General features: G+C 38.9%; 1 protein-coding gene across 1 annotated transcript in view; it reads right to left on the bottom strand.

The window, feature by feature from the left end:
- Positions 1-359: 359 nt before the first annotated feature.
- The window catches only part of CDH18 (cadherin 18), a 205,976-nt gene continuing 187,554 nt past the window's right edge, over positions 360-18,781 (bottom strand). The window contains exons 11-12 of the mRNA XM_075084232.1: positions 7,675-7,926; positions 360-6,126 (exon numbers count right to left, since the gene is read on the bottom strand). Coding sequence (XP_074940333.1) covers positions 5,636-6,126; positions 7,675-7,926 — 743 coding nt within the window. The 3' untranslated portion in view covers positions 360-5,635. The remainder of the gene's footprint in view (positions 6,127-7,674; positions 7,927-18,781) is intronic.

The following is an 18,781-nucleotide window of genomic DNA, read 5'->3' as shown; positions in this document are numbered from 1 at the left end:
TCACTTTTGAAGATGCTCTGTACTCATATAAACAATAAGTTTGCCACATTTGGGAGGAGTAGTATGGACTTCAAGCAACCTAAAATTTAATTTAACAATAATATAAGAGGATAATAAGCTTTGCTTGGAAAAAAAATTTAATGAATCTTACATATGAAAGATGATCTTTATAAATATTCTTTATAAGGTTCAAACACCTTAAATGAGGACCAAACCAAAACCCACAAAACGACGAGTTCCTCCCCTGAACTTGCATTTAGATTCAGGCTGACAATATTTGCCTTGCAAATATTATCTTACTATATTTTTTGTTGGGGGGTGGGGGGTTGGGGAGGAGCTGTGCTGAGGCACACGTGGGAATTGCATAGCATGGTGGTACAAAATCTAAATTGGCTTACTGGCAATAAAGGAGAGCAAATAGGGTACTATAACAAAAGTGTATTTTCATGTAACGTCAACCTTATTTTTTAATTTTATGACAGTCTGGGAAAGAAAGTCTTGCATGCAACAAGTTCCTTGTGAGGCATGGTACCAATATTTTCTAAGATGTAATTTGTTGGTAAAGCCTGTTACTTCCTTTGAGAAAGAATGAGTGATTTCTGCACACTTGCACTGCTTGTGCCCAAGCTTGATCATTGCGAATGTCCTTGCCTGTTTTTTCTCGTCTATTCTGTGCCAGCTCAGGGTAATAACCTCGGCTGTTACCACCAATCTGGATTCATAGATGTGCAATTCCCTAACTCAGTGATGTGGATAATGTATTCATCCTACAACGCTGTATTTCACTTTCAGGACAGTGATGGCTGGAGTGGAATAGTTGCCACAAGTAAAAGTAATGAACCATTTAGCAGTTATACTGCAGTCTGTTGCAAAGTAGCTCTTGGTGTCTCCCTCTCTCCCTACCCATCTGTAGCAATAATCATGTAAGACAGTCTTTGAAATAGTGACACAACTGAGTGACTATACCCAGCATTAAAACCTAGTTAAAGTTACCATACCGTTTCTGACATTGACCTCATTAATACTGCTGTATCACATCTGATTCTTAAAGACAGAGTGCCTTTAGATAGCTGTGTTTCTTTGGTGAGTACAAAATACAGGAGTGAAAATAACCCATTCTAACTGTGATGAGGAATACAATAACCCATCACCATAGCAAAGAGTATATTTTATTTGAAAAATACGAATAAAAGATTTTGTCCCTTTTGTTTATTAAAAGAAAATGTAACAATTTCTATCAGTAACACTTGCATAAGGAGGTATACTTTACATTACTCTCTTGTTAAAAAATATATATATTTTTGGAGACTTTGGAAAAATAAGGATGGCCCAATACTTGCAACACGCTCCTAATGTTCCTTAGAATGCACTGCGCCATTTATATGTACTGCAAGTACAAGGTCTTAGCACTTTATAGTCCACAAAGTAACCCTAGGCAACATAATTTCATATTCTTTCCTGCATTTAGAACATTTCCTTTGTTAACCTTTGTGTGAGTCTATGAGCTTGGTTAGCTCCAGATTGGTCCAATATTTAGATTTTCTAAAGGATGATTTTACAAAGCCTTAGAGCACAGAAATTTTGTAATTCGTTTTAAATACCAGTGAGAATATTTTCATATAGACATTTTCTTGCAGTATTCACAACTTAAACAACTGCATCAGCTAGAATTCAAAACCAAAAATGTTTACAATTATTTTGGTGTTCTAAGAAGAATGCAAAAAATAAAGTGCATAATAGGGTGAAATTACTTTCAACTTGTACAGTCTTCTATGTGTATGAATAAATGGTGACACTGATAAACAAATTGTCTTCAGTGTATAAATTTTAACCTAACACCAGTTGAATTCAAGCTCTTCCTTGTCTTTAAAGTGTATTAAACTACATTTTTGACTGTTTTTAGGTTGACAATATATTTTTACATTTTAAAATACTTATACAGGCCGTTTTCTCAGATGATGTGGCAAGACTACAACATACTGAGTGCCCTCACCATTACAAGAAAGAATTTTTTGAAGGAAAGCAACTAATTAATTTGGGGTAAATGTACTACTAGTTGAATTGCTGTTGCAGAAATAAAATTGTAAATTGGAAAGGCCTTAAGCACCCTTTGTACATGCCATTTAACTTTACTCAACACCTTCCAGTTTAAGTAAAACTGGCAGTTTTTGGGGTTTAGTTGTTAAGCGGCAACAGGATTACTATTTAGGCTAATAGGAAAATCTTTGAGACTATAAGTACACAAAAGGTCCATGAAAGCTTTACACAAAGTCTATACAATCAGACTTAACCATAGACTAGGAAAGAGCTTCCCACAATACTTTCACTGAATGTATACTTTGTTTAAATCAGCATTGCTACAAAATGATCGTGCCCTCCATGGCATACAGTGTTAATTTTCTTCCAGTTTAATCAATGTTAATATAGAAATTCACAAATATAGATTAAATTTGTTTCTAGGACACAAAGGACTAAAGGAAAAATTTGTGGGATCAGGAAAAGAAATTTGTAAACCTGTTCTTTCTGCATTGTGAGGCCTTTTTCTGTGGCCCTGAAGATTTAATATTCTGCTATTTGTCATGCAAACAACACGGCACTGTGATGTGTATTTGAGGAAGAAACAGTAAGCATAGCAAGCATGCAGATGTATCATGATAGAAAAGCACATTTGGTAATCACTGTGGATAGGACATACCAAACAGGACACACCACAGCATTACTGAAGCAGCATCTCAAAAACCCTGCAGAGTTTTAAAGGATTCTGAATTCCTGGGGCTGTGGGTACAGCGCGCGTGCTGTACAGCAGCCAAAAGAGCACCAGGAATGGTGAAAAGGGCGTTCTTATTTCTCTGAGACATGACCTCCTTCTCTCATTAACTTAAATAGAACACGAGCCCACGGAGTGATTATTTGCTTGTGTCACTGCGCTTCTGTTGGCTTTGGCATCTTGGCCTGAATGTTCTATGATGCAAATAAAAAGAAAACAACAGTGGAAACACTGCTTAAAGCACAAAATACGACTGATTTTCCCTGCTTCGGTGTAGATCCAGAGGAAACAGACATAAGGATAACTACTACCTGGCTCTCAAAACTAGAATACAACAATGAATGCAGTTTTCATGCAGATGTGGTACAAATTATTATGGCCCATGGTACTACTAATGCTGAAAGATTTTCTTCTTAACACTCTACTTACACAATATAAACATTTAGATGCTGGCATAAAGCTAGTGTGATCTAAATCAAAAGAAAATTTATCGTCATAAAATCCTGCACTACTAGTTGCTTCATTTGGGACAAAACTGAAACATATCCTAACTCTACTTCTCAAAAAGACAATACATAAACCATTCTCAGCCTACATTTAACTCTTACTGCATTAAAGCATTTGTTTAACTTTACTCTACAATGACAATCTGTCCTTAAATGCATTTCTAGAAGATTCTGAATTTGGTAAAATTAAAAAACAAAAGTGAACACAGATTATGAAATGACTTTCAAATCATCAGCAGAACATTTTAGGGTTTGGGGTTTTTTCCCCTCTAAATTGCCTTGTGGGTTCAGATGTTGACAGAAAAAGAAACACTACAATTTTCAAGTTGCAAACAAAACAGCGTAGTATAAACCATTTCTGGAACTACAGTGTAACAAATACTTTTTACAGTTTTAAAAGTTTCTTATAAAGCTACTTGCTAATTTTTCCAGAAGGCTGTTTAAACCAAAAGCAGTCAACAACATCTCAGGAAGGAGTTCTTTAAAAAAAACCACACAACTCAAAGTAGAACTGATCGGAAGTTTCAGCCATGTCTAGGACCTACCCAGTCATACAGTAAAGAAGGAAAGGCTTAATAATCTGGCTCACCCGAGTGGTGCGCAGTAGGTCAGCAGTAAACACAGACCCCGCTTGGAGGAGCAAAAGGTACTCCCTTCTCTACTGAGATGAAGGTAAGTGGCATCTAAAATGCATAGGGAAGAATCTAGTGGAGTATACAGATCTGTATCACTCCCCATGCTAGCCCAGAGAGTAAAAAAACAGTACACAGCTTCTGCTCTGGACAGTTTCCCTTTCAAATGCATATTGCAAGAAGCCCACTTCCCTAAGTGGAGCTATAGTTTTCTTAGAAGCAGAAGTCAGTAATAGATGGCGAGCCTTATAGGTCATAATCTTTTATGGGATATTAAGAGCTCCTGGTCCTCTCATGTTATTATCACAAGAAAGATAAACAAAAAGTTAAAGTTTCAGACAAAGCAAAGGAAACCATAAGAATCTGCTAGATTAGGTGTTAAGCAGCCTCTTATGTTAAGGACAACTGCCAAGCAGTTCCGCAATGCTAAATAGTTACTAACATAAGAAATCAATGTATTTAATCCATAGGAACGACAATAATGGTACATTTTAATTTTTTCTTTCTCCAGTGACTTGAAAGGTTCCTGTTCCCATGATGTTTGAAATAGGGAGAGAGAAGCTTGCTCTGCTTAGATGGAAATTACTTTAAGAGAAATTAAATATCAGAAGATTGAACCAAAAAGAAAAAAGCATCATCGTCTTACTCTCTTTGTTTCAATTTTCTCTATTCCAGTGTCTTACCAGCACCTCTGGTTTGTTTTTAGTCACACATAGAAACAAAGAGGCATTTTGATTAAGAACTCTGTGTTGTAAACTGACTGTTGTAGCTCCTGGATTCAGACCAGCAAAAGACTTGAAAAGCTTCATCAGCTGACATAAGTGAAGCACAGTGAACCAAACAACTGCATAGTTTAATGGTGCTGCCATTGTTGTTTTTATTGAAAGAACCTATGCTTCATCTGCTTTACTGCATAAAGAGTACTTTGGACCCATTCCATTTAAATGAATGATGTTCCTGTGAGAAGACAAAAAGAAAAAGCACAATACTGAAAACAACAATTCCTCCAGCACACAGTAGCGGAGCAGGTCTGGGGTTACGGGCTAAAGCCATAACCCCATAATGTTAGTTTGGGCTAACAGCTAATGATGCCCTCCCTCTGTTAGCTAGTTATGGATGGAAAGATTATGCAGGACATAATGAAATGACATCATCTCAATGCAACCTGCTAATTCAATAAGATTAAATCATCAAAGGACCATTTATTTAAGAGGACAGGTGTGGCTTATCCCTTCTGTAAAGGAAACAGACTGTTAGCACTTCTCAGGCTGATAGTAAACCCCATTGGCTACCTCACATTGGGATCACAAGACCTAGAGCACAGCTAAGAAATGCAACATCACAACCACCTGCAAGAGGTTTGCTCCTCCATTAGCTATCTTCCTAAACAGGCATGACCATAAACTTACTGTAGCTTGGAGATATTAAGCATATTGCAATAAAAATGTCATTGCTTGGCTTTACTTTAGGTATTGTTACAGATACGGTACCACGGACTTTATTGAGCAATTAAAAAATATACACAAGGGACAATAGCTTCTTTTTTCTGTATTTTTCAAAATTTGACCTTCTTCCAATTGGAGAACCCAGTTTCAAATATGAAAAGGGCACTTGTTCTACAGTAACTGCATACAACTTGCTCAGTTCCAAGTACTGTATTAATTTTTTGTTACTGTTGCTGTTGTTATATCTTCAGTCGCTGAGGAGCTTCTCTGTTCTGGGAATTACAACTAAGTTGTTCTTTCTGATTCTATTTCCCCATAGAGTTCAGCTAGCTTCTTGAACTCAGGTCCCCAGTCTTCAAGATAATTATAATCCTGGTCAGAGTGTGTTGTGGCTGAATCCAGAGAACTGATAGATCCAGTTTCTGATCTATGACCCTCATAGGCGTATGTCTGTAGGGAGTCATACGGGGGCACGCTGGGGTCCAGATCAGCCTCTGCCAGTCTCTGTTTAATGAACTCCTGAACATCTATACTGTCAAGGCTTGAGGAGGGATGGTGCCTCGGCACAGGCTTCACTTCAGGACGAACATCCCTCCGGTATTTAAGCTCCTCAGCAGCTGATGGATTCCTCAGTGCTGTGATGTCAAATGCTTCTGTGTCTTCTTCTCCACCGCCCTCGTCATCATATGTCACAACATTTTCCCGGACATCTTCTTCTGAAATGATCAAGGGCTCCTTTTTGCTACGTCTTAGAGTGATGAAAAGGACCACAATTGCTAAAGAGAAAACTGCAGATATTAGATTAGGTTTAAAGTTTACATCTGAAATAAGTACTTATATGCTACAGAAATAGCAGATACTAAGTTGTAAATACAGATGTGTAATATTTTCAGGCTAATACTGGTATTCAGGATCATTGCGTCAGGCACGTGTCTGTAACAAGGGGTCACCAAACCTGTTGCATCTGGAAAAGAGCATACTTCTATTCCTAAGTGAGCAATGCCTTTGTTGTGTAATGTGCTACCCGAAGATAGACTGCTGTATGCTTGGAAAGCACCCATGAAGTCCATACAGCTGTGTTTTGACATAGCAACATGCCAAAGTGCAGCAGGCTGAGACCACAAAATTAAGGGGAAAATTAATAATACTGTACTGAAACTAATACAGCCTCATCTTCCAAAGGGCCAGTAAAGAGCATTCTTCTACTGTATATTTTCTTTGTGGTGATTGCTAAGGTTTTTTTAGCCAATAATCAAATCTGCTAGTTAGATTATCAGGGATCTCATAAAGGAGATAAAAGGGGATAACATACTTTCAGTTAAATGAGAAATGAGTAACTAAGGCTGACATTTTTCAGGAGCATTTTTAAGGGCTTTCAGTGCTTCATTAAACCCAATATTTAGCATATATACTGAATTAAAATGTAAAAGGTTTATTTTTTCTCTTATGAATATTCAGTCTTGGATGACAAAAATGTAAGATTACAAACTAAATGTATTACTATACATTTTAAAACAGCTCTCTGACAAGGTAGTTCTGAAGTAACCAGTGAGAAAAGTAGTCTTTAGAAAATGTAGAGCCTTTGGGGAGAAAAAAATCCTCAAAATCTCCTACATGGGTCACAGTGCAATTGTCATTATTTCTTGCTGTCTCTTTAGGAACGCAGAAAGGCACATGAGTAGTACAGAGATACGCACCCTGCAAGCTGTGCCTCTGCCAGGAAAAAAAAAAAGAACATTACCTAGTGGGTAACATTCAAATTTGTCTGCGGGGGAAAAAAAAAAATAGGTAAAGAGAAAATGCACTTTCAAAGGCATTTATGTAATGGACTCATCTTATAGTCTCGTATGTCCCTTGCCCCTGTGGATTATGTTGTGCATTGCTATCAGCTTATCCCACAAAGGTAATTAAGAAATGGCTTTTGTACAGTGCTAATGGTGCTTCTTACAGCGTAATGCATTTCAAAAAGCTGTCCTCATCTCTCTCCTATCATTTTCCACACTGTTGTAGACATGGACTTAGAGTCAGTGGCTGTTTTAAATCTTTCCAAATTGCACAAAAAAGATCTGCAGTCCTAATTACTTGATAACCTCTGAAAAATAATTTCTAGTGGATTCCAGATATTCATGAATGTACTTTAAAGGCATTTTTCCCTATTAATTTTAGCTAAACCTTTCCCCCCTCATCACAGTTATGTGTTTCTGATTACCTCCTAGTACCAGGCAGTCTTTGGTTCAAAACAACACCACACTAAAACTTTCTGCCCTGTCACATTCAGAGAACCAGTGGAAGGACAGCATTACTTAAAATTGAAAATGGCTTACCAAGAAGAATGACGACACAGAGCAGGATTGCAATTAAAGCTCCTGTGCTCAAGCCAGCCGAGGAGAGGAAAGCTTCAGCATGGCACGTTCTCACTCGTCCATCTCTCTCACACGCACAGACCCTAATTGTGAGAGTACTGCTGCTGCTGAGAGGGGGCACTCCACCATCAGAAATCAAAACCGGGAGGTAATAGATATCTTGAGTGGTTCGACTGTATCTCCTTCGTCTTGCCAGGATACTGGCTGTGTTATCTACAATATCAGAACCACAATATCACTTTAATGAAGCAAAAAATGTAAAATGTTGTTAACTGTTTGTTTCCCACCAAACAGAAGCACAGGGCATCTTAATACTAGGCAGTCCTAGAAAATGCACAATCTAGAATTACAATTTGACAAGAAGCATTTGTGGCCAATGCAGGAAAACGAGGAGACAGAGGAAAGGAATTAGCATTACATAAATAAGATTATTGAGGCTCACGTACCTGTCTTAGAGACTAAATGAACTTTGACAACCATTTTGAGCCCAGTTTGCAAGTGGTTTAATCCCATGTTATGCTGTTTGTGGTATATGGACACTTGTAAATGTGAATACCTGGAATTCTGAGAATATCTGTTGTGGAATCCATCCACAACATAAAATCCTCTTGGCTCTCAGAAGAATGCTAAAAGGTCTTTAGTAAAAGTTAAAAGAAGACTATTAGGTTTTATTGTTTGTGATAGGTTTTATAGATCAAGAGAGCTTTCAGAAGACAACTGAAAGGACAGTGGCCAAAGACTCATGCTCGGGGGATGTCAAGAGTGGGGAAGGGGAAGGTCAAGAGGGGGAAGGGGGAGATATTAAACATTCTAAACTGGTAGATGTTAAAGATAAGTAAGGAAAGGGAGTTGTGATGTAAGACTATGTCACTGTTATGTTACCTACAGGTCCATCTGGGATATATCACAGTCAATGAGAACACTAATGCTTACTACACACACATTGCAAGAGCATTTATAGTAGCTTGCCACCCATATCCCTTTAAGTTTAAGAAATTAAGGGGCTTAAAGAGAGTACAGGGAAAGAAATGCTACAGGAATACACAGTTAAATCTTTTTTCATATGTGTAAAACTTAATTTCAGTTTGTTGCCACTAGTTTAAAAGTACAGGCCCCTGAATAAGAGCCCACAGATAAACTGAACAAAATTGGAGACAGTGAGAAATCAGAGACATGAGCAGTTGTGGAGAGAGAGAGTTGGGGACTGAGAAATGGTAAGAGAGATTGGAAGAGCTCTCTTCTCATGCTGCTTGCCCATGATTAACAGTCACCTAGTTTTCAAAATGCAGGGCTGTGGTTTTGGAGTTTTTTAACAAAAAACATAGGGGTGGTAAGTCTAAAAATACATCTGCTGGGTTTCTCTTCCTATTACAAACAAACCAGAAAAATTCTTTTTTCTTACCACTGTAGCTACAGCATTAAATATGTTTGTCCATGGAAAAATTGTCTGTGACCCGGTGAAAACCTAGTGCAACAATACAGCTAGTCTGGCATATTTTAGGTCATAGGACTGACTACTTTCCACATTCATATTTGAATGGAAGAGTTCAGGTTTTGTTTAAACTGGATACAAACTGTTTACCAGGTGACTACTCTTCATGTCACATCTTCTATCAAGCTCTGTGCCAAATCTTAAAACATTCTTTTTAAATCTCTCAACATTTTGATTTTGCATATCACCTGGCAGTGATACTGAGAAAAACTGGTAGTATAACCCCACATCAGCATAACATCATAGCATAATATATTTTGTAACAGATTTCACACAAGAAATATGTATGAGGTGGGAAGTAATACCCTTGCAGCTGAGCTAAGAGCCGAGCATCAGGTTCCACTGCACTGAAGTTCATTATCTTTCCTTCTCCACCCCCCCCTACTTATCTTCTTGGAAATCTCCAGCATGGTGAGTTCATTATAAACTCATTAAATTTTGTTCTTGTATGCAGTGGGTGAAAAATCTTATATTTTTATTTATTTATTTATTTATTTGCAGTAGCCCTTGAAGTCCTCCTCTGCTTGTTCATGTCAAGGAGTATTTTTGATGGCTGAATCCCAAGAGTCATGCCAACTTCTTCCTTAGAGGCATGACACCAGCCACTTATAATGCCATTTATATTCATTCCATTTACAGAACCCTACTGAAACCAGAATGAGATGAAGAGATAATTCCTTCAAATGAAAAAACCTGACACACAAGATGATCACCACATTGTGGAAATAATATTTTCACAGAGGTTGTAAAGTACCTATGGTAAAGCATACTACTTTCCTTACAAAGTAGCCAGGTACTACACACGTACCCCCACCCAGAATAAAGGAGTGTTCTCGATAATGTGCAGAAGAACCCCAATACAGAGGTGATTAAAAGATGCACAGTAAATCAGTATTTTCTTTTGATACAGGGTTGTGGAAACTATTCTGATTTACCTATAGCACATGACATGCAGATATATTTCTTTCATTTGTGTAAAAACTCTGCTAAACTTTAGATATTCTCCATATTGCTAATCTGGGCTTGTGAAACCTTAAAAAAAAAATACTGCGGTATTCTCAGTAATGCTGATTTTCTTCAGTATCTTATTGTTAAATGATTTCCACATTATTCTGCAACTAGACTAGGGGGTAAAGTATTCCGTGTTGTAACTGAGTCAATTGATTGAAGAAATCAAGCTTGGTATCACTGAAATTTGGACTGAATTTATTGTATAAAGAAAACTCTCCCCTAAAGCAGAGTGAGCCTTAAGGCCATAATTACAGATTGCGCCCACCCATGGAGGTTTTATTAGGCTCTGCCAGTCTAATTTTTTTTGTTTTCTAAGAAATACGGAAAAATCCCAAGTGTAATTTTACAGATTTAGACCAGCTTGTTCTTTGATACATGTATGGTCTTCTACTTTGTAATCTGTGTTCCATAAGATTATTTTCTTGTTTTAGGAGTATTTTAAAATAGATTACCGAGATTGTTCAAGTACTGCATTTAATTCAAACACATAGATTGCCTGCACATCTTTTAATTTTTCAACACATATATTGGAATAATCAAGGGGTAAAGTAAGCAACTGTGTTACCTTTCTGCTACATAATGCTGCATAAAAAGCTTTGCTTGCTTTTTTTAAAGTAATATCTCACTCATTTGCCGCTCCATTTTTTTTTTTATGCTAGACTGTCAGTTCCAACTTCCCTAATACTGCTGGAGGACACAGATAAAATCTTCAGTGGTTCAAAGAGAGAAACCACCATAGAATACAAAATGACCTTCAGCTGGTCTGCCTGTCAGCTGCCAAAGCAGTGGCAGATTGAGCTCTAGATACAGCCCAAGAGCAGAAAAAACCTCATATATCTGTGATTAGTACGAAATTTAAAACAGATACATATTTTACATAGAAAGAAGCTCCTTTCTAACAATTTCTCTTTTTATCTCCTGCAGTTGCAGGTTGTTAAACAAAACAAGGCTGGGGAGTGAATATGATCACTGGAACATCTGACTGTTCACACCGGTAAATTTTAGCACTCTCCCTGGTATTTTGTCCAACTAGGACTCTCTCACGTAACATCCAATGACAGTCAGAGTTAACAACATACACCAGGGACTGTTCCCAGCTGGCAGTATGGACAAGACTGCACCAGGTTTGTCTCCTCCCACTTTACACAGGGCTTCAACATTATTCCAACAGCCTGTGGATCATTAAGCATCCCTAAACAGCCTCACGCTATACACTCTGCAGCACATCATAACTTCATTTCGTGACATGGTAACACTGCTCTGCTGGGCTGCAATACAACCTTCACATTATTGCATAAACTCAGAAGAGAAAAAAAAAGACCCATGTAATAATTAAATCTGAGCTCCATGGGGTACTACACTGGGTCCAGAAGAGGTACAAGACTAAGTGGTATGTAATGTGCATAGTCAGCCTGTGTTATTAAGCTTCATTGCAAGACAACAGTCATAGTCCTGTTTTTCTTTGTGGGGCGTTGTTCTATTTTTTTCTTTTTTTTCCCTCAGCACCAATACTGCCACAATAAACTAATGTCTGAGTGGCCACCCAGAAATCCACTGAAGACAGTAGAGAAGTGTAACACTCTTATATGCACTTTATAGTCCATGTGCTTACCAACAGAAAGCGAAAGCAGTTTCAAAGAAGTTCCAGTTCTAAGGAGAATTACATTTCAAGTTACAACAAATGAGAAGATGACAATCACACAACAAAGTTATCCAGAAATAACACCTTAAAAACCTAAGGATATGTTCAAGGACTCAGCATGAAATGTAATTCCCTGTTGGTGATAAGTGACACCATATTCATGAGCTAAGCATTAATATTAACATATGTCATGTCTCTCTTCCCAAAGGAAAAATTCTCAGATCTTATACTGCTTAATCCAAAGGGTGACAGCAAGTATGATTACCAATAATAAGAAGTGCCTTTCCTTTCTGCTTAATACTCTACTTCATTTGTGTTATGGTGTCTACAAGCCCAAAACACTTCAGTTCAGCTACCTTCTCCATGTAAGTAATAAGATCCTGCAAAATTACCTCCATGTGAATCTTCCTTGGCCTATAGACAAAGAAGGCCCAGTGTTCAAATTTGAGCAGGAAAGCATAACCGCCTCCTTCTATCCTCTGGCATAAATCTTAAAAAGAGTGAATGATCCAGTATCACTGTACAGCTACAGAAGCAGCAATGAAAATGCAGGCTGGAAAGGAAAGCATCAGAGACCAAATATAATGAAGAAAAACTGAGGATTCCTGGGCAGGAATCTAGCAGTAATGAAAGGATTTAAGTACAGAGACTATTGGCAAAGATGTAAATGAAAGAGCATCAAGATGTGAGCATGTATGCTATCATGAAAACTGTGGACAGATGGGGGGGAGATTGTAAGGACAGTAAATAAAAACTGTGAGAAAAGTAAAAAGAAAAGACCAAACTGACAGAATGGACAAACTGGACAATTCAAATGTTACAGTGAAAACATTTGAAAAAAACTATAATTAAACCATGCTTGGCTGGGCTGGAAGTTCCTGCCAACAAGTAACTGACATTTTTATACTGCACAAGATAAATAGAAATTGAAAATATAGTTTTCCTTTTAATGTTGTATTTGTTCTTTCAATATTAAATTGTTTTGCTTGTAGCATTAACATCATAGAATTAAATATTAGTGTAAGACACCATTTTAAGGCAAAGAAGGAGCCAGAATAAAATTTTTATTTCAAAATTTGCCATGGTGAATTTATGTTATTTGTATTCTTTTGAGTAATAATTAGATTTCTGTAGAAACGGATGTTTCTGAGCTCAAGACCAGTGCATCCCCAGGAGGAAGACGTCAGGCAGAGGAGCCAGGAGACCCGCATGGATGAGAAAAAAGCTTCTAGAGAAACTCAAATGGAAGAGGGAGGTTCAAAGTATGTGGAAAAAGGGACTGGTCACTTGGGAGGAATATAGGAATGTTGTCAGGGTATGCAGAGATGCAACAAGGAAGGCCAAGGCCCACTTGGAATTAAATCTGGCAAAGCATGTCAAAGATAACAAGAAGGGCCTCTTTAAATACATCAGCAGTAAAAGCAAGACTGGGGACACAGCAGGCCCACTGTTGAACAAGGAAGGGGCCTTGGTGACGCAGAATGCAGAGGAGGCGGATGTACTGAATGCCTTCTTTGCTTCCATCTTTACTGCTAAGGCTGGCCCTCAGGCATCTCAGCCTCCAGAGAAGAGAGGACAAATGTGGAGAAAGGAAGACTTACCATCGGTTGAGAATAACTGGGTCAGAGATCACCTAGGCAAACTGGATCCTCGCAAATCTGTGGGCCCCAATGGGATGCACCCGTGAGTGCTGAGGGAGCTGGAGGATGATCTTGCTGAGCCACTCTCCATTATCTTTGAAAGGTCGCAGAGGACAGGAGAGGTGCCTGAGGACTGGAGGAAACCAAATGTCACTCCAATCTTCAAAAAGGGCAAGAACGAGGACCTGGGGAACTATAGGCCAGTCAGCCTCACCTCCACCCCCCGAGGTCATCTCCAGGCATGTGGAGGACAAGAACATTATCAGAAACAGTCAACATGGATTCACCAAGGGAAGATCATGCTTGACCAACCTGATAGCCTTCTGTGATGGCATGACTGGCTGGGTCGATGAAGGCATATCAGTGGATGTTGTCTGTCTTGACTTCAGTAAGGTATTTGACACTGTCTCCCATAGCATCCTCACAGGCAACCTAAGGAAGTGTGGGTTGGATGAGTGGACAGTGAGGTGGACAGAGAACTGGCTCAACAACAGAGCTCAGAGGGTCGTGATCAGTAGAGGAGAGTCTGGATGGAGGCCTGTTACTAGTGGTGTTCCCCAGGGGTCTGTGCTGGGTCCAGTCCTGTTCAACATATTCATCAATGACCTGGACAAAGGGACAGCATGTCACCTCAGCAAGTTCTCTGATGATACCAAGCTGGGAGGAGTGGCTGATACACCAGAAGGCTGTGCTGCCATCCAGTGAGTCTGGGACAGGCCGGAGAGCTGGGCCGAGGGGAACCTGATGAAATTCAACAAGAGCAAGTGCAAGGTCCTGAACCTGGGGAAGAACAACCCCATACACCAGTACAGGCTGGGGGCTGAACTACTGGAAAGCGGCTCTGTTGATAAGGACCTGGGGGTGCTGGTGGTCAACAAGTTGATCACGAGCCAGCAATGTGCCCTTGTGGCCAAGAAGGCCAATGGTATCCTGGGCTGCATTAAAAGGAGTGTGGCCAGCAAGTGAAGAGAGGTTATCCTGCCCCTCTACTCTGCCCTAGTGAGATCACATTTGGAGTGCTGTGTCCAGTTTTGGGCTCCCAAGTTCAAGAAGGACATGGAACTGCTTGAGCAAGTCCAGCAGAGAGCTACCAAGATGATCAGGGGGCTGGAGCATCTCCTTTATGAGGAAAGGCTGAGAGACTGGGGTTTGTTTAGCCCGGAGAAGAGAAGACTGAGGGGGGGGATTTCATCAATACCTATAAATATGTGAAGGGTGGGTGTCAAGAGGATGGGACTAGGCTCTTTTCAATAGTTCCCAATGACAGGACAAGGGGCAATGGGCACAAGTTGGAACATGGGAAGTGCTACCTCAGTATGAGAAAAAACTTCTTTCCTGTGCGGGTGCCAGAGCAGGGGCACAGGCTGCCCAAGGAGGCTGTGGAGTCTCCTTCCCTGGAGACATTCAAAACCTGCCTGGATGCATTCCTGTGCCCCCTGCTTTGGGTGTCCCTGCTGAAACAGGGGGTTTTGATGAGATGATCTCCAGAGGTCCCTTCCAACCCCTAGCATTCTGTGAATCTGTGATTCTGTTACAAGACACATACCCAAGAGATTCTGTAACAACATACACAATTCTAAGTATTCTCAGAAATATATGATTGTAATCTTTTTGTCACCGTCATGGAAATTTTCTGCTCCCAAGATCATCAGAGGTGTTACTCTCAGTATTACAGAGAGTTATACATAGTAAATCTTCGTACATGTCTGTATGTACACATAAATAAAATACTGGAAAATAACTCAGCTCTCACATACTATTCTTTCTCATTAAATCTTTTAGAATATTTTAAAAATTAGATCTCACATTTTTACAGAGAAGGAAACTGTCTAAGAACTGGGTTTTTTAAGGTCACTGAGAATCAAGGGTTGTGGAAAACAACCAAAGCTAATGACATTGGCACAATACTCGTGTTCTAGTCAGAGCTCTGTTCTTGAGGGCAATCGTATGTAAAGGTATGCCAGCAAAACGAACAGATAACAAAAGGTTAGCCAAACATCAGTACCACGTGGATCCTGACAGCTACTCTGATGAAAGCTTCTTGTTTTAATTGTTTATGTTCCCTATCAAAAACTATTCGAGGACCCATTGAGAGGGGAACTAGAAAGGCAGTAACTTTTAAGAGAAGGTTCTTAACATGAAACAAAAAAATCCCATGAACTGTAAAAGCTAAAGGCAGCCAAGTATGAATACAGATGCTGATGACCTAGGAAAAGGTTTACTGAGGAAAAAAAAAAGTTATATTAGCTAAGTTAGTTTGAAAGGGAAGAGGAGAGATCATGGATTGAGAAATTCCTTTGATGCCTGAAAACAGATACAGCAGATATGGAAGACAAGTGTATAGGATGGCTGCAATAGCACTAGAATGATGAGAACTACAGATCTGATCCTTTTAGGCTTGGAAGGAAAGACCTCTTTATCTCAATAGATTTAAACTGTGAACTTCACCCCTGAGAAGCATGATAACCAGGACTCGCTGGAGATGAAAGGTCTGGCTGCTAAGGGAAATTAACAACTCCAACACAAGGAAAGAAAGATTTATCTGATTACTTGTGGTGCACATTTCCCCATTTCGTGATCTAAACTTTCTCACATTTGGGCTATGCTTTGCAAACATGGCAATTAGAACTTCAGATTCATCTCAAGTGGGTTTGAGGTTACACATCGGAAAATCTGCATGGCTCCAATGCAGCAGCTCTTCACAGTCTGAAGATGTGGTAGTTTATTAAGCTAGACTGCACACTGTATACATGGCTCTTATTATATTCCTCTTTCCACCATCTTTGCCTTTTTCCACTGAGCTTCTAAAATAACAAAAGCAAGGAGGGCACAGGAAAATCAAGGAAGTGGAGATACAATGATAACACCATGAAAGGTTATTACTGGAGCACTTTGGAGGATACTCACTTATTATTCACAGTTTGAGAATTCTTTGACACACTGTACGTTACAGGCAGGCACAAGAGATATCGAACTAAAAAAATAGAGTAAAAACCTGTTTATCTCAAGGCATGTTTTAATTTTCAACTCTGCTTGTATCAGCCGTTCAACTTCCATAAATTTTCTGAGAAGTCATAACTAATTAAAACTAAAACAAAATACATTGGAATGTTTTGCATTTTTTATATTTCTAAAGTTAGAGCAGTTAATTTGTTTATGGGGACTATACTGATAGGCATTTTTGTTGCTGATAACTCTTGTAAATTCTTTTTCTTTTTGTTTTGGTGCTGGTTTCAAAGCTATTGCCAATGAGCTTCCTTTCTAGTCCACTGGGTAGAAAAATGGAAAACAACATAGCAGAGTTTTTGGGCCGGAAACATAGTTATTTGCTTATGGGTTGGTTTGTGAAACACCACCAGCAGCATTGAAAACAAACACACAAAGAACCTGTACACTAAGCACTAACTTACCTACCTGATCAACTATAGATCCAATTTTTTAAAATCAAAAACAGATCAAAGAAGTTCACAGGCCTGTGAAGATAAATGTCTCCCTCTGTGGTAGCTAGTCCTGGTTTTCTGACCTTTGTGCTCATGGTAGAATTCCTTTTTTACTTTCATAAATTGATTCTGTGATAACACCTGCTCGGGTATTCAACCTGTTTACTGTTAACAGCACTTCTGTGGAATGTGCTTACAGTCACCATGTATGATGCTCACTTTGCACTTTCTCAGATATAATTTCTCTCAAGTTACAACTTCTCTTCTTTACAGGATGGTATTTCATGGAAGGGCAGTAGTAACTTGCAATACTACATAGCCGGAGTGAGCATGCCACTTTGGTGCAAATGAAAGCAAGAACTATGTAGCTGTTCCCTGCTTATGTTGGGTTGCAAAGTGGGGGTTTCAACGTGACCTCTTCTACTGCCACTTCGGACAATCTAGAGCAACTAAGACATAGCCTGGTATCTGGCCTGCTTATTTGCAACTTTAAAGCCATGAAGTCTGTTCACTGGTCTGCCACAGACTTCATGTGCAATATGGTTGGAGATAATAATTTTGCACATATCAGGGAAAAGAGATAAACAGAAACTTCTGCAAGGGAATCCATGCTGGGATGGGGTGAATTACTCTCTGGAGGTTGCTTTCTTCCTAAATAACAGCAATGCCAAGTAAAACTGTTCTTTTTTTTTTTTTTTTTTTTTAACTTATTTTTGATCTGTAACACAGGAAAAATGTTAGTTTGCACCACAGGCATGGGTGGATGAACACATTACAAATTTAATCTTATACAGATACCATTGAACTCAATATGCTCCAGATTTTATAGAAAAGCAGGACTCTACTTCTGTAGGTATTGAAGTATCTTGTGGCATAACATTAAGAAAAAGGAATCTCCAAAGGGGTAGTATCAGAAAAATGGCATACCTTTGTTCCAACTCCAGAATATTCTCCATCACTGGGCAATTTTTCAAAAGGCCAGATCTTTGAGAAAAGTGGGCAGAGGGGAAAAACAAAACTGCAAATATTTTTGTGAAATGCAACCTTTGTCCTGAAGAAATAAAAGGAGAGGAGAACAAATGCTAAGCATTCTCTAGGGAGTTGTTCTTCCTTGGAAGTAAGGTAAACTTTGTCTACTTTCAGAAGTAGAGCAGTCTCTGGCAGTCTCAATTTATTAAGGTAAGAGAATGTACAAATCTTATTGGCGGTGTTCTGTGAATGTGCAGAGTCTCTGTACAAACCCTTATTCTCCAGGAAATTTACAATACCCATTGGAGCATCCATGGTAGACTGTATATCTTGTGAAAAAAATCCACTGGCAAAGCAGTGCTTTACAGTGCATAAAATTCATAAATGTTCTCTTGCACCTAAGTGAACTGTCCTTCGGGGGTTCAATCTTTTGCCAGCTCCCTGAAAAGTGTGATGTAACATCTGAAAGATGTAATAGGTAATAGGTAAAAAAAAGTAGGCAAAAAGAGGGCATGAATTTTTTAAACTCAGAGAGAGAGAGACTACGCAAGTGTGTGTCTATGTATTAACGGTTGGGGATATTATAATAGTGACATATGCTCACATGCATTTTCCACCAAACTAATTTTGACAAATATATCAACTGTTCTTCGGGCATCTGGAAAAATATCATGATAATTTCAGGATTAAAAAAAAGGTATAACTTTAAAATTCAGTGCTTAGAAACAGCTCTATTCTGAAGAGGATCTTTCATCTTTCCTCTGATTCCCCAGCAGAAGGTGCTTTTTAGTCTTATAGTGCCCTGGCAAATTTTAAACATGACATCCAAAAGTCGATATTTCTGATTAGGCAAAAAGTGTAAATTTAAAATGCT

This window comes from Phalacrocorax aristotelis, chromosome 2 (genome assembly GCF_949628215.1).
Source record: "Phalacrocorax aristotelis chromosome 2, bGulAri2.1, whole genome shotgun sequence".
Taxonomy (NCBI): Eukaryota; Metazoa; Chordata; class Aves; order Suliformes; family Phalacrocoracidae; genus Phalacrocorax; species Phalacrocorax aristotelis.
This window is presented reverse-complemented; position numbering and strand designations above follow the sequence as displayed.